Raw genomic sequence first — 16,770 nt, 5'->3', positions numbered from 1 at the left:
ATGTTTCAATCTCTAATGTGTTTTGATTTGTTTTATCTTGTCAACTTTTAATTCACAATCTTGTAATTATATGCTTTGTTCTATTTAAATGAACTTACTCGTGTTTTTGTGTGATTGTGATGATTATGTTGTTACGCATAGGGGCAAGCGACAGAAATGTTCCTGAGGAGCATGTAACTCTTAGATGATACGAGCCTTACTTCAATGATGACCCAATAGTGAGAGATCTTTAGTGGACTTGGGTCGAGACCTAACCCTTGTCTTTTTTATTTTATTTTATATGTTTAGTTGTGGTCAACTTAGAAAGTAATTGTCTCACACTTTGGAATATTTATTTTATATGATGACACACTTAAACTTGTTTAACTTTGGTGGTGATTATGGGTTGTAGTGCTATAAGGAACAAAACTTGTTTATGGCACACTTAAACTTGTTTAACTTTTGTGGTGATTATGTGATTGTAGTGATATAAGGCACAAAACTTGTAAAAAAGTTATTCACTGGTTTCTTTTTTAAACCAAACACACTTTTTTGTAAAAGAATTTTCTCCATTCTAATTTTGAAGGACCAAACAAAAAGTCAAGGCAGGCCAAAAGACTACAAAAGCAAAGAAAGAGCAGCTGTGTCAGAGACTAACAATGCCTATTAAGAACTGTTACTCTGCAACTGCATTCAAATCGTGCAATTAATTTTAATCTCATTATTAATTTTTTTTTTAAGATGAACATGAAACTATAAATTTCAATCCAACTAACTCAAGCTATATCAATTTCCTTGATATTCAGAATACATAAACAAGCCATGAAGGGGAATTTTAAGGGAATAAATCACAACTGAATATGGTTTTCTCTCATCAAAGAAACTTCCAAACTGAAATTGAATGAATTGGGGTCCCCTTCCATCCAACTATTAGACACTTCCCGTTTCTATCCACAGTACAGAAATTCCCACACGCAAACTTTTTGGCAACCAAGTTAGCTTGGTACAAAGATGACTCGCTAAATGTAGTCTCCACCATTCTATACCTTGCAAAGAACCTTCTCCAAACATCTATCTTCACATTCCTAACCTTCCTTTCTCCATCTTCCATTGCAACAATGTTTCGTATCCCTTCAGATAATATTCCCTCAATTCTGATTCTGCATTCATGATCCTGCTTCATGCAGGTCCCAATGCAGTCAAAAAATGCTGCGTAGAAGAACAATGCCTCAATGAAGCGATTCACACAGGAGGGTGAATTATGCATTGCTTCCACCTCAAGAACTACCATTATACTTGGTCTGATTTTTCTCATCACCCGCATCAAGTGTTCCAAGGAATCAGAATCCGACACCATAGTCCTCAGCATATAAGGAGAATATACAGCTACAGCTTCATTATCTTCAATGCCAAATTGCTCTACCTTGATCTCTATGATGCTTGTGACAAAAACTACCTTATATTAAAAGGGAAAGTTTAAGGATTCAGCAAAATTTACTAACCCTTTCCCTGTCTCTTCTAGCTCGGTCTTGCCTTGAAGTCCAATGGCAGTTACCTTCAGAAGTTCAACTTGCTTTTCCTGTCTCTCAGCCAGTGCTTGCATCAAAGCCGTGCATTGCACCCCACATCCAATATCAAAGTTTATGAGATGAACTTTGGTTTTTGATGTTACATTTTCCACTATAGCTTGTACCCCAGAAAACTGCATCTCTTGATTGAAAGGAATTTTTTGATGGCATGTAACAGCCATGTTAGTATCCGATCTTAACTTCTCAAACATTTCCCTTTCACAATTTTTCTCACACTTGTTCAGTGTCACCTTTCCTCCAGTTTCTCTTCTGATTCTCTCTAGTAATGCTTGAGCGAAATGAAAGACAACTCTCTGAACGGCACCATCACCTGAAGAGTTCCACTGAAAATGGGAGGAGAGTAAAATGCTGGCACGTTCAAATTGTTGGCACCCTACCCTCTCAGCAGCTGCTAGAAGAAACTGAGCGAGTTCTATGTCTCTATTTTCTTCCTGGGATAAAACTCCAAGACCAAATCCATAAGGGTGCACGGGGATGCAAACATCATCACACAATTGTGTAGAGTGCTGAATGTACCTTGCTCCAGCCAATCTCATTATTTCTTCAGTTGACAACTTCTGAGGACCCACACAAGTTTGAACAGAACTATCGCTGATGTTTTGCTTCCCTAGCCTCTTGAACCTGCTTCCATAATTGCTCAAGAGCTCCAGTGATGCTAAAGAAGATGGCAGAACCTGTTTATTCTTCTTTGGTTCCTTAGTTTCTTGAAGAGGCTGCTTTGGTTGTTGAATAGGTTCAAAGTTGAACTCCTCGATCATCAAGGGATCAAAATTGAGATCATGTTGCTGCTTCTGGTTTTGCTCTGAAGTTGTAGGTAAATTATTTCTCCCTCTTAGTGACTCCATTGTTGAAGAGAAACCGTGTTCCCCTTGGAGTACAACATCCTCTCTTTGTATAGAGCCATAACCGCCCTGGAATTCGTTGAAATTGAAAGGCGTGGAGGAAAAAGGATCACTTCCCATGTCGTGTTGCAGCAGAAATCTAGGAGGGTATCAACAATTTTACCCTCGAGGCAATGAGCTTCTTTAGATAAATATCGACATTGGTGTGTTTGCATTGTCCTTATTCATGGTCCAAAAGGGATATTTAAACGTATAAATGCTTAAAGAAATTAACTACGTTATCTAGAACATGAAAGGAATCATGCAACTTTGATGGTGATATTTCGATGTTTTCATCAAGTGCAGCCGTCAGCCACAATTGGTTTGTCATTATTGAAACAAATATAAGGATCAATACAAACTATGCAGTATTAGCTCAAGTTTTTAATCCCATGCGTGTTCCTATGGAATAATAGCTCAAGTTTTTAATCCATTAATGTTCCGAAGAAGTTCAGCCAACGTGACGAAAGAGTTGAGGGAAAATGATGGATGGAGTTTTTTTAATAAGGGATTGGCGGTTTCCTGGAGAAGTCCCACGGTGCCAAACTGACTTTATCTTGCAGAAAATATGAGGAATATGCTATTGCCAATATATTTAACCTGCTAGCCTACTTAGAAAAGATGTTTAAATTAGGTGTAAATAGAAAGTGGGTAAGTGAATGAATACTTTACAAATTTGATTGTATTCTACCCAAACAACATTTAAATTGAAGGCAAATTAGAAAAGAAAAAAAATAACAAGGAAATTTACCTCTCCGCAATATAGAATTATGTCTAGGAGAGCCAATGACAATGACAAAAAATTAAACAAAACGGTGACAATAAATATGAAAAATAGTTACATTAGACGTGTGATTGTTTTGTATGAATCCAATAGTGTTGGCACCTTTTTGAAGGATGGAATTCATCTATTCCTTTTATGTGTCTCCTTTGCTGTCTTTATATGAAAACAACAGTATTTGTTCCACTTTTTTTTTTTTTTTACTCTAATAGAAAAATTACACTTCATAAAAAAGTTAACAAATAAAAGAGAAAATGACACTTTTTAAAAGAGAAGATTTTTCTATTGGAATGACAAAGAACAAAACAAGAACTAACATGGAATGTAATGGGGCTGCTATTCTCGCACTTTTTTTTCTCTTTTCACCCATTATTTTTATAAAAATTATACCAAATTACTATTTCATCCTCACCTTGATTTTCTCTTTCTCGTCAATATACAACATAAACATATTTCTGTTCTAAATCTTAGAACAATACACAACAAAAATATGTTTTTATTTTGTTTTAAATATCTTTTTAGTCATTGCAATATAATTTTTTTTATTTTTGTCGTTGTAAAATTATTATTATTTATTTATAATCCTTGCAAATTATGTTTATTTTGTTTTTCATCTTTAAAACACATTAGATAAAGTTTTTTCATTGTTCAAAGTGTTATTCAAAGTATTTTAAGAACGAAAAATAAAACAAACATAATTTACAAAGATTAAAAACAAAAAAAAAAGTAATTTTACGAGATGAAAAACAAAAAAAAAATATTCCAAAGACTAAAAAAGTATTTAAACTTTTATTTTAATGAATTTCAATACTTAACATAAACATGTTTTCATTATATTAGGAGTTGCGTCCTCTAGATATAACAAAAACATTTTTTCATTGTACATAATACATAATGGAAATATATTTCTATTGAGTACATTGTACAATGCAAACACAGTTCAGCTAGGAGTTTTTTGGGAAAGAAAAATAAAAAAAATATATGGGTGAAAAAAGTAAAAGAATTGAGTGGGAATAGCATAGTGCACATATAATATCTGTTTTTCCATCTTTAGAAAAAAAACACCCATCACTAAATTTGTTGAATCTCGGTCCCACCTTTGTACCGAGCCCATCAATTAATATATCCCCTCCAAAAAAACTACAATATATTTCGTGAAGCTAACTGCGCTCAAATTAAAATTTCTCTCCAAAATATATAATAAAATAAAATCTCTTGTATTTCCGGTTAACGGCCTTTTAGTAATTTTAGTCTTATTTAATATTTGATGTGCATCAGATAAAGAAGAACTTGAAAAACATAAAAATAGGATAAATTTTAATTTTATTTAATATTTGTTACTCACCGGATAATATATTATATTATCATGTCTTATATTTGATACAAATTAAGTAACGATGACCAATAATGTTAATGGTGATGTTGACATCGATGTTAACGATAATAATGATAGTAATAACATAACTATAAATCAAATTATGAAAAAAATATTAGGACTAAAACATCAAGTGACAAGTAAAATCAACAACGGTTAACTTCTGCATATTTAGATAAAAATTTGTAAAAACAATACAAGTTTTACTTTTACACAATTAGCTTTTAGGCCAAACGTTAATGCATAAATATATTTTTAAGATAACTAAATATATCACCGAAACTGAATTACTCGTATGAAACACCTTAAACGGAAATAAACATAGCCTAAACGTATAGAGAGAGTAATAATCCGGAGTTTTGTAAATATGTCCAATTCTAATTATGGAGAGTTTGTACTTTACCCTTACCACTAGGAAATGGCAACATTTTGGACTTCTGAAAATAATTTTTATTAGCCGGTTTGGATGCATAATTCGGCGCGCTTATAACTTAATTAACAATATCATATTGATCTGTCGGAAGTCATGCCATCCAATAACACGCATTGGAATTAAAGAAGTAATTATAGACATGTTGAGCAATAATACCATCAATACAATATTGTAATAATGTCTCTGACCAAAGAAAATCGAAATAACAAAATGAGGGGAGAAAGGGAGCTGAATTAGAAAACCAAAAAAAAGAAGGAAAGTAGAGAATGGGTGAACTCTAATTACACCTTGTCATCGTTCTGACTCGATTCAACCTCTATTGTTGGCCTTGTTCTACATAGAGAAATCATGAAAATCCACATGAGACCCTTCACGATCCTGACCATCCCAATAGTGACAATGAGGTAATACAACCACCATCCAACAAAGTCACCAAGGCCCACATCCATTAGTTGCTCACTCTTCACTTGGGCCACAACCACCAAAGTCTCCACCTCCTCCCTCAGCCTCCACCACCACAGCGTGCCCAGGCCCGCAGCCTGGCCCACTCTCTCGACCCACCTCTCCCTTCGGGCACCACCGAACACCGTGTCATCCACCACGGGCCTCACCACCATCCTACACCAAACGTGGGTCGTCTCGTGCAGGCCCAACAGAAATATCATCCTGCTCAACAGGCTTCTCTCGGCCCCAAAACTTGACACGTCATCATCGTCGTAAAGCCCGGCCGCAATGCTTCCCTCAATGCCCAAACCAACGCAAACTTGAAAGGCGCATAGCAAAATCCACGCTGTGGAGATACGCGAGGACTTGGAGGGTAACTCGCTCAAGAGTGTGATTTTACCCATCAGCCCCTGGATCAGGGTCCCCACGCTCACAATGGACACGAGAAAATAAAGAATACATGGGTTGATATTGAGGGCAAGGTGGAAAAGATAGGGAAAGGGTTGTGAGGAATAATAAGTGAGGGCTTGAAGGTAGTATTGGGCACCGGAGAGAGTGGCTAAGAGTAAGAAAGACAAAGGGAGGAGGAGGCTGAGGATTGTGATGGTGAGGAGGTACAAGACCTCTCTTGGCCTCAACAACTCTCTGCATTTTTTCTTCCAATTACCCATTTCTTTACAACCACCAATCATCATCATCATAACAAACACTACTACACACTCTTAGCCTCTTTATTTGCAAGCCACGGGAAGTCCAACGTTAAGGTTCTCTTATGTTTGTGACTTAACAACCATTTTCTGGACGTGAAATTTATAAGTGGTTGCCACGTCCATATTCTTTACTTACTTGACATTTTATATATATAGGACATGGTCTACATATATATTTGGCCTAATTAATTAAATGTATAACTACATGAATTATATCTTTTGTGCATTGGTTTGGTGCAAATGGAATTATACTGCTTTGAATAATCGTGTTGTGTTTGGCTGCAAGTTTGACGCATCCAGTTGAGCCACTTTGAATTTTGGAGGACTCCTCTTGGCCAATTCCGTGGCTTTTCTTTCCTCTTCCTTGATGATCAAGCATAATTAAACTCCTTTCTCTGTATTTGGAATTGCTAAGATCACATGTAATGCCAAGATAAACATTGATTAGCAAAAATCATGCAAATCGGACAAATTATAAAACTGCCATCTGGCATGTAAGGTTCGATTGGCATTTATATATCCTTTTACTTAAAAACACACACATGAATGAGCCATCGATTTATCCAAATCTTATAAGCATCCCCTGCGATGGGAGCACTCATCCGCAAAAGTTATTATCCTTATCGTAGTTGGGTTGAATGATTCATCAATTTTGTTACATAAATAACCATTTGGCATTGCACATGTTTTTTTGTGTGTGTGTGTGTGAATGAAGTGTCTTTATAGGAATTGTATTATTGAGCATGTTTTTGTAATACTAAATAGTTATTAGATTCACTCAGATTTACTAATAGAATAATATAGCTATAATGTTATTAATTATAGGTCTTTTTTCCGGCATTCAATATGTACATTTGCATGACAAATTGTATCCTGTCTATTTATGTTGTCATACCATAAATTTTAATATTGGCTTTATTAGTATTGAAGATAGTAATGCGGTATCTTGTAGTCTCGAGTTTATCTGAAAATGATGGCTGTCGTCATATTGAACCGTACCTGAAGTTACCATAAACATTAATTAAGAACCAAATTCTATTTCTTTTGGCTTGAATTAGATAGTTGTAGTTGAAGTTGCTAAGTCTAATGGGATTCGGAATAGTATCTCATTTACATATTTAGTTGGAAGTAGGGATCTATACTCAGTGACACAGTTTAGGCCGTTCGGTAAACAGAGTCAAATATTTAAGTACTGAGCTACGCCAAATCCAACTCAACTCCTTTCTCCTTTACATTTCACCAAACAAAAAAGGTTACCTATAAATCAAACTTTATGTAAATAAATACCAATCTTTTTATGTTAATAGTTTATTATAATAATTGCAGTTGGTTATATTCCATTTAATATTTCGTAAAGGAAAAAGATTTACAATACTTCAAAATAATACTCAGATTGTATAAATTAGGAATCGATATAGATCAACTGATTTTGATCGCCATTAATTTTTTAAAAGGAAAAATCCTGTAATAAAATAAGGATCTCACCCATCCGAATAAAATACGCAAATCTGGCGAATTAAAAAAATATTGTAAATATGTACTTGTACCAACTTGATGGATTATGAAAGTTAGAACATAAAGATAAAAAAAAAAATCAATAATACAATTTGACTCAATCTAAATATAACCTTTTCAAACTACCGTCAAATTGAATTAGTGATTTTTTAAAACAAATTTTTATTTTTATTTTTGAGAATTAGAAATAATATTAAAAAATTTATAATAACATACGCATCCTAACTCGACCAAACTAAGCTATTTCTTGACGTTTTAAAACTTAAAACAAAAATTTCTTTTTATCATTAAAGATCAAAATAATATAAGGAGGTTTATAACAACTCACACATCTTTATTTAACCAACTGAACTATACGTTCTTCTGCTGTTAAAGTGAAACTAAACCAGCTAATGTAGTCTGATCAATTCATCAACGCTGCTGAGGGCGTTATATTTTCACCCGCTTTGCTAAGTTGAAAAGGGCTTTGTCTCCACAATAATGGTTGTCGCAATCCAGAGAGTTTAAAATTTATAAGTAAACTAACAATAAGGAGATTCGTATGGATTTTTTATTTTCCTCTGCTGCTTATAGTTGGTTTGACATTTTCTGGCAATTAACATTTGATAAGTAAGTTAAATGAAATATCTTTGAATAACAAAACAAACAACAAAATGGTCCACTAATAACTACAAATCTTAATTTCGGTGAAACTCTAATTCCACAAGACTCCCTATGAAAAGTGATATTTGCTCAAACTTTGTTATCACAATACAGATTTAACATAAGAGTATATAGACTATTTTTCTTAAAAAAATTATGACAACTCCAATCAATGTGTGAACAACTTATTTGTATAAAAATATGAGAAGGGTTTACACATGAAAGCAAAACTCAAGAAAGTGCTTATTATTGTTTAATAAAAATATAAAAGGAAATCAAATAAGGCTATCCTGTTAGTGTTAGGTTGGGTGATCTGGGCCACAGTAGATAAGAAACACATTCTCTCATCTCATCTGAACTGACTTAGATTCTATGCTATGCGTCCCAACATCCCTGTAATGCCAAATAATAACTCGAAAGATTTATTACCTAATTCACGAAACTTGTTGGACAATTGGTGGTATCATCAGAAAAGTGTCTTTTTTTTTTCCTTCAATTTTCCATAGTTAAATAAAATTATGAAAAAAATATCAATTAATGTATTTATGTACTACTTCTATTTTCCTATAAAAAGATAGGGGTTCATCAAATAATGGACAAGGTTGATAAACTAATCAAGAAAGAAAATGCGTTTGAGAATATGTGGGCGTCAGTGCGGATCCAGACCTCCTAAAAGCACGATGAGATAAAAAGGTAATGAAGGGGTGACTTTTACAAGCATACTTTTTCAAGCTTCATCCACCACAACCAAACATGCACTTTATAGGTCAACTACATTACACTAAGTTTGTTAAAGTGTTGCGATGCTTGTTAGCAATTTGCAAACAAGCTTCATGCTCCACCTAAGGCAGTACACACAGCACATCACCATTGGGTTCTATAGATAAAGATGCTTACAAGAACTCACTTCTCTAATGTAGACGATTGACTATTATCCTTGAAAAGTATTAAACAAAAAATACTAAGTCTTAGTATATAAGAGTGTCGATTGATTAAAAAAAATAATCAGCATAAAGAATCGTGTATACCTTAGACACGATTAGGGTTCTCCTTATATATAAAATTATAGATATACCTCAGTGACTCAACTTACAATAAATGTCTACTATCTTGCCGTTGACTTTCTTCCTTTGGTAATTTCTTTGTTGTTTTAATTCAATAATATTTTGAAATCATAAAAAATAGACTTACAAAGATGGTTCGTGCTACTTAAAAGAAAGAAATATATATTACAAGTACTGGCTTGAAAAAATTTCCTATAATTCGATAAGGGGAATTATTACATGTGGTAGCTGGTAGGTGCGCGTAACATACGTGCATAAACGATTCGTGAATCATTATTCAACAATGAGGAGATATATATATATATATATATACACACACACACACATTGATGCTTGATTGTTCTAGACGAAGGGCAGGCCCTGATAAATTTGCATAAGCTCGTGTATGGTTCCAGAATAATTAGTGAAAAATGATTTCAGAATAAACTCATTCTTAATTTTATGAAGAATGATAGTGTCGCACAAAAATATTTAAAAAGTATCATAATATCAAAGAAAAAAAGATCAAATTAAATTATAATTAAGCCAGCCCAGACCATTCGGACCGATAAGTTATTGGTAAACAAATAAAATGAAAGGAAATTTAGTTTTAAAGTACTTAAGCACAACTAAGAAAATAAAAAAAAAAGATCATAAGTTGTATAGCTAAATAAAAAAATAAGTACAAATATTTTTATTCTAAAATTAAAAAATATTTAGAATCTTAAGACTTTAAAAGATATTAATAATGGTATTGATGTGATTAAGATCAATAATAAATGTTATTTTTAACGCTTATCGTGCATGCAATTGTAACTGATGAAACTTGACGATGGAGAGTGTCTGTCAGCAGTAGGTGACTTTTTTTGAAGTCTCAACTACCAATGATTAATACAGATTTCAAAGAAGAATGTTGATAGTGAGAAAGAAGCAAAGGTGGAAAGTTCTTCTCGATATCTTGGGGTGGACACCGCGTTTCTTTTCGGTCACAAATATTTCTTAGTTCAATGATTTTGCTAAAACTCCAATTGTCACGTGCAGTGGATATGTCCAATTTATGTGAAACCCGGTATTAAGATTTCTTTTTCGGCTCAAAATGAATCAACACAATACAAGCACTTGGAATTGAGAAAATTCTGCACTTCGATAAAATCAAAAGTTCAAAAAGTGTACAAAATTTGATTCACACTATTTGACACGATATATTCCTAGTTCCAACAAATAATATATCAATAAATCACTACTAGCTAAAATTCAAAGTCAATGCTAACACTATCTGATATTAGTATCGTAAAGTTAACAAGAAATGCGGCCTATAGTTTCGTTATTTAAACAAAACAGTGAGTACATGTAACTAATCATTGTTGGTTCGTACCATTTTCACTACCTTGTGTAAAGCAAACATTTCTTTTTCAACAGTTAACACTATTGTCCCATTTGTAAAAAGAATGCTAGAAGGAAAAAGCAAATGCAGGATCCATTAAAGAACCTTCTGTCAGTATAAACTCTAAAGCAGTAAATAAATAGTATCAATTTCGCCTCATTTTTGGTACATGGACACAGATATCAACATCCGTAAAAAAAAATCAGTTGGACTCAGCAACCAAAAACATTTTACAGTCTAATACTGACTTTTTATACCTTGGAAATTCAAGTGCAACAATCTTATGCTCAAACACTAGCCCGATCTTTACCTTCTGCTGCAGCCTCTAATGGCTGGAGAGCTTTGAGAGGATTCATAATGACTCCATCTATGAGTCCATATTCCTTGGCTTCTTTTGCACTCATGAAAAAGTCACGGTCTGTATCCTGGTTGATCTTATCTAAACTTTGGCCGGTATGATAGGCGAGATATCCATTCAGATTTGCCTTGTGATGCAGCATTTCATTAGCCTGAGAATTTTGAAGTGCAATCAGTTTTCTTGAACAAGGACTATTATAACAGAATTATGAATTTATGATACTTGTACAAAAAAGTGATAAACCAATCCTTCGGTCTCCCTTGGTAAGGTCATGGACGGTGTCACTTATTGTAATGCTGTTCGTAATCAAAACTTTTGGACTGTCTGACTCGATCCAATCTAACCAAATGCTGGCTAAATCCAAATGTATAGTAGTAGGGAATGGAATATAATAGCAGGATAATATAGGAAATAAATCATAGGAATATTAAGAGTATGGAATAATATAATGTTTGGAATTTTGGATAGCAAATTCACTACGGGTATTTTTATACATAAATTTAGGTTATTAGGAAATTCACTAGATGATTAGGGCATTCATCTTGGTTTAAATTAACTAGTGAACATGAGGTTTAAATTAAGTGCTACCCTAAGATAGGCTTTAATTTTCTATGATACAAGTAAATAAAATTATAAATTTTATGAAGGGAACATGAGATTTATCCAATAAAAAATAAAAGGAGGAAACTGAGGCCCATGCCTGAATATCTATGTCAGTTTGCCCTCCTTGAGCACCACCAAGCGGTTGATGAATCATTATCCTTGAATTTGGCAAGCTGTATCTCTTTCCTTCAGAAGTGAAAGAGGAAGGGATATAAAGTTAGAAAGAAGCATTTTTCTTATTTTCGAGAGGTGAAAATGACATTCATCAACAAAGAAAGAGAGAGGGGATAGGGGGATGGATACACTGATTGCATGTTAAAAGAATACCTTTTGTCCCTGCACTCAGCAGAAAAGCTCCCATACTGCAGATTAAAAGGTCTACATAAGTACAAATGGAAAATAAAATTTCTTCAAACAGGAAAAAAAAATAACACCTGTAGTATACAATCAACTATAATAACTTTTCATTGACAAATTATCAATATAGATGAATATTTTTAATTCATGGAAGGTTAAGGATATTTTTCAAAGGCAAAACCTAATATTTTTAGTTCAAAAGTTAGTCAATACTTAATATTATCTTCAGCATTCATGCCAGTCCCATATTTCTCGATATGAAGGTAAAAGGAAAAAAAAAGGGGCAAATCACACAACTCCACTCCCCCTTTACTTTCTCAAATGGAAAAAGGCTATAACTCACCACATGATAATTACAAATGGAGTAGATTTTCTAAAATGAAATGCAGTAGACTTTAAATACATGGGAAGAAAGGTAAACTATTTGTTCTCAAGATTGACATTTGGCTACTCCTGAAGCTTGAGTGAACTCAATCAAAATATATCATTCACAGATGCAAGATGTTATCACAATGAAAAAAAGGTTAAGGGGTCAACCATCCAAAATAAAGAAATACCAATAAAAATGTTATCACATGTTATTAAACAACTAAAGTTTTATCCTGCTAGGTGAGGTTGGCTACATAGATTGCATGATGTCATTGGGCTTGGTTAAAGACTAAATTCTAAAGAATATTATTCATCATTAGATTCCTTTTAAGTTTTAACAATTTCCTCCAATCGCCTTTTTGGTTTTCCTCTCCCCCTTCTCACATGGCTAAAAAACATGTAATCTACTCTCCTCATTGGTGCTTCCAGTGACCTTCTTGGCACGTGTTCAATCCACTTCAATTGATATTTTGTCATCTTTTCCTTAATCAGTACCAAAGTATATAATCATTTGTATCTTATCCTTTCTTGTGTAGTCATATGTTCATCTTAACATTCAGTTACTCCATCCTTTTTTTTTTGTTGTCCTTTTAAACCACACCATTTACTACTACCACCATAGAATCACATAGTTATTAAAGAAATAACTATTTTTTAAAAAACAGAAAATAGATATGATACAGTGTGGAAGGGAAAATTTTAAGATAATTGATAATTAATCATCATAATTCTCCCAGTATTCAGCATAAATAAATAAATCAACATGTTCTGCTGGCTTACATCAAGAATCAAGATCAAGTTAGGATAAAACTTTTAGCTTTCTACTGGTGGTAACTTGTCAGCATTAAGGTAATATTGCCCAGAGAAAGAATAAAAAGGTTACCTAGCCGCTAATCCAACACAAACAGTAGACACATCAGGTCGGATATGCCTCATTGTATCAAATATTGCCATTCCTAAGGGGAAAAGAATAACAAAGAAAGCATTTTAATATTTGAGATACAATATATTTTCAGCCCATGTAGATGAATATAATATAATAATAAAAGACAATGCAAGATAGTTTTAACTAAAAAATTATTACCAGCTGTAACTGACCCTCCTGGAGAATTTACATACATGACAATATCCTGCCCAACATAATCAGAAAATTGGTAGTTGACTAAGTGCATGCACAAGAAAATTTTGAATTCATCACATGATACAAAAGATAAAAACAAAAAAACAAAAACCTCAATACTAATCATATCAAAATACAGAAATACTGAAATAAAAACATTTGGCATCATCTCTAGAAAAGCATAAGATCACTTTATATAGATAACGATATAAGAAGATAAATGGAACCATGAGTTTTCCATGACTAAAATCTAAGAACAAACCTTGTTAGGATCAACAGCATCAAGGTACAGGAGCTGAGCAACTATGATGTTTGCCATATCGTCATCAACTGCTCCACCACACCGAATTATTCTCTAAATACCAAAATGCATTATTAATACTAGAAAGATTAAACAGAAGCAGAATAATCAACATTAAGTAACAGCAAGAGGAAAATATTGCCTACATATTGAAAAAGCTGACTTATAACACTCTGGAAACGCTCGGCAACCATGGGGGGTGGCCCTTGCCCTTGTGCATAGGTAGGGAAATAAGGGGAAGATGGGACTTGCAAATCACTCCTTCAAGAACACTATCCAAGTCAATAAACAAGACTAAGCTACAAGATAAACAAATAACAAAATAAAATCTACCTTATAGACCAAATACCCGGACGTGAACTCCTCTCAGGTGTCCAAAATTCATCACCATACACTGCTTTCACAGCAGATTTTTTGTTAATCTTTCTATCTTCTACCGATTTCCTTAGGTTCCTGCAAATCAAAGCAAGGCTACATCCCCTTTATAGACATAAATATATCCAGCATAACAGAGAATATACTAGTCTCTTCCATGTTCAATTGCCATTTTTTTTTTAAAAAAAAGGAGAAATTTAAGTACTAATAAAAGGTGGATAATAGCATACCCTAGAATCTAGATTAATCATTTGGGCCAGGCTTAAGAATTAACAACTTCGAAATTATCATAACATTTTTATGAATCTATTTTTTTTTTCAATTCGAAGCATAACCTAAAAGTGACGCAAAAATCTCACTTTCACCCCTATCCATTAGCATAAAAAACTTAGGGTCATCTTCCACGAATCTGGCGACTTGAATTCTCTAAAATAAAATAAAAAAATCCAACACCAACAAGTCGAAAAGCCACAAACTCATGGATAATTCATCAAAATGTAAACTTTAAGGCAAATTCTAATTCAAATTCAGCTAAAATAAACACCGCAGTTGATGGGGTGCTATAAACAAATTAATAAAAAAAAGAAAATACCTGGAGAGAGCGGGGAAAGAAAGGTTGTTGGAGCGAGAAGAAGAAGAAGAAGAGGGGGTGGAGGTAAGAAGAAGAGGGTTGAACCTAAGAGAGGAAGAGGGAGTGAAAAGGGATGTGTGCGCCATTGTTAGTTAATTGGTGGATGAAAATGAAGCTGCAATGATATGATATCTATACTTCGTTTGATAATGGAGAAGAAGAACAAGAGCGAGCTGAGTTGAGTGTTGGGGCGAAACTTGTCGACAGTGAACTTAATTCAGTGCTTTTTGTTTGTGGGAAAGTCTCGAGCGATACGGCTAATAACCTTGTACCTATCAAGCAATCAAGCTCACATTTAAAAAAAAAAAAAAACATAAATCTCATTATACAAAAATATCTTATTCTTTTTTTTTCGTTTTCTTAAGATCTTTATTCTATTTGACAATATAATTTAGTAAGAAATAAATTAGGAATTTAAATTATTAAATAAAATACGTGTAAAATTATTTAGTAAAACTAGTTGAAAGTATTTAGTAAAATTAGTTAATGTGTAAAATTACATAGAAAGATATCTTTAATTATCTGGCCATAACATAAAATTTGGTAAATTTACGTTTCTTGAAATAATTATCACCTTTTTATATTTTTATTGATTTCAAATAATTTTCCATCTTGAAAATTAGAATAATATTTTTTATGCTTATTTTAAAACATTTTTGCTAAATGGAATGAGATAGTTTGAACGGATTAGTATCTTGAAAACTATATTGTATAGTTTTGATGATTTATATTATAAAGAGATGAAATTTGATGAGAGTACAAGTAAGGAGAAATGTTAAGATTTTTTTAACATAAGAAGGATAAAAGAATAACTATAATAAATAGAAAATGTAAAATTAAAAAGGAATCATAACTTATAAACTAGCGAAAAATACTTCTTCATCGTAAAGCTTTATACTATTTTACATTTAAAAAAATATAATATTCAAATGTGCACGAGTTAACCACAGCTATTAACAACTAATACATTGACCAAGAAATGGTAGGCATAATTGGTGGCAACTTGTGTGCCTAAATCAAGTTATTTAAAGTTTGAATTTTGATTGATCTTTGGATATAAAATAAATCATATTGATAGAAAAATACTTACTTTTTGTGTGCTTACAGAGTCCTCGATGGAGATTTGTCATCCGCTTTTGACATGAGATAACTTCGTACCAACATTGTGGTAAGGAAAAAATAATTAACATGCTATTGGTCTGAGTGATACTAATCTTGTTCAAACTTTGTAGATAGAAAAAATATGATTGAAAGTAAATACCTATTAATATTAAAGGTGACTCAAAACAAGTTTCTAGATTGTCAAAGACGGTGGACGTATCATTTGATAAAAGATAATTGCCCTTTAATTAACAATCTCATGCTAATTATAACACTCTCCCCCAAGTTGGGAGATAAATGTCCGTAACTCCCAACTTAAGAATGAGATCATAGAAATGTGAATGTGGCATAGCCTTCGTGAGGATATCGACTAACTGTTGTTGTGATGGAAACTATACAAGTAGGTTGAGAAAGTCAAAATTGACATATTGGCTAATGAAACAACAATTAATGTCAATATATTTGGTCCTTTCATTGGGTGTAGGATTAATGACTAGTTGTATAACAAACTTGTTGTCACAAAAGAACCAGGATAATTGGTAGTTGAAATTCAAATGACCTGAGCAATTATTGTAGTAAAGGGAGTACTTCACTGACTAGTAAGACATGCCAATGATATGTGCTCTACTTCTGCAGATGATTAAGCCATAGTAATTTTTTTTACTTAAAAGAAACTATGAAAGCACCAAGGAAAATGCAAAATCAATACTAGATTTTCCAATTACTTAACAGTTACCCCAATTAGCATCTACATAAATAGTGATTTGGTAGAGGAGTGA

General features: G+C 33.0%; 2 protein-coding genes and 1 pseudogene across 3 annotated transcripts; all 3 read right to left on the bottom strand.

The window, feature by feature from the left end:
• Positions 1-853: 853 nt before the first annotated feature.
• On the bottom strand, positions 854-2,530 carry LOC100794914 (DELLA protein RGL1-like; annotated as a pseudogene).
• Positions 2,531-5,210: 2,680 nt separating this feature from the next.
• Positions 5,211-6,963, bottom strand: LOC100794387 (uncharacterized). Its single transcript, XM_003519696.5, has one exon. The coding sequence runs from the start codon at positions 6,181-6,183 to the stop codon at positions 5,320-5,322; it is 864 nt and encodes a 287-aa protein (XP_003519744.2). The 5' UTR covers positions 6,184-6,963; the 3' UTR covers positions 5,211-5,319.
• Positions 6,964-10,893: 3,930 nt separating this feature from the next.
• Positions 10,894-15,136, bottom strand: LOC100798621 (ATP-dependent Clp protease proteolytic subunit 5, chloroplastic-like). Of its 2 annotated transcripts, none has more exons than NM_001255587.2 (9): positions 14,852-15,136; positions 14,218-14,337; positions 14,031-14,145; positions 13,846-13,938; positions 13,548-13,593; positions 13,347-13,419; positions 12,065-12,099; positions 11,835-11,923; positions 10,894-11,285 (listed from the first exon to the last, which is right to left on the bottom strand). In NM_001255587.2, the coding sequence occupies exons 1-9, from the start codon at positions 14,974-14,976 to the stop codon at positions 11,064-11,066; spliced, it is 918 nt and encodes a 305-aa protein (NP_001242516.2). In that variant the 5' UTR covers positions 14,977-15,136; the 3' UTR covers positions 10,894-11,063. The 2 variants fall into 2 exon arrangements, with proteins under 2 accessions (NP_001242516.2, NP_001387312.1); NM_001400383.1 differs by having other exon boundaries at positions 14,218-14,355; positions 14,852-15,123.
• Between the last annotated feature and the right edge of the window lie 1,634 nt (positions 15,137-16,770).

The sequence above is a fragment of the Glycine max genome, chromosome 2, assembly GCF_000004515.6.
Source record: "Glycine max cultivar Williams 82 chromosome 2, Glycine_max_v4.0, whole genome shotgun sequence".
Taxonomy (NCBI): Eukaryota; Viridiplantae; Streptophyta; class Magnoliopsida; order Fabales; family Fabaceae; genus Glycine; species Glycine max.
The sequence above is the reverse complement of the archived record's forward strand: the minus strand, read 5'-3'. Positions and strand labels throughout refer to the sequence as shown.

Bases quoted from the DNA above. Each gene is read 5' to 3' on its own strand.
- LOC100794387 (XM_003519696.5), bottom strand. From the start codon at position 6,183: ATGATGATGATGATTGGTGGTTGTAAAGAAATGGGTAATTGGAAGAAA.
- LOC100798621 (NM_001400383.1), bottom strand. From the start codon at position 14,976: ATGGCGCACACATCCCTTTTCACTCCCTCTTCCTCTCTTAGGTTCAAC. The intron at 13,594-13,845 runs GTTTGTTCTTAG...TATGTTGGGCAG, and splicing joins ATGCTGTTGATCCTAACAAG to GATATTGTCATGTATGTAAA. The intron at 11,924-12,064 runs GTATTCTTTTAA...TCACTTCTGAAG, and splicing joins GCTGAGTGCAGGGACAAAAG to GAAAGAGATACAGCTTGCCA.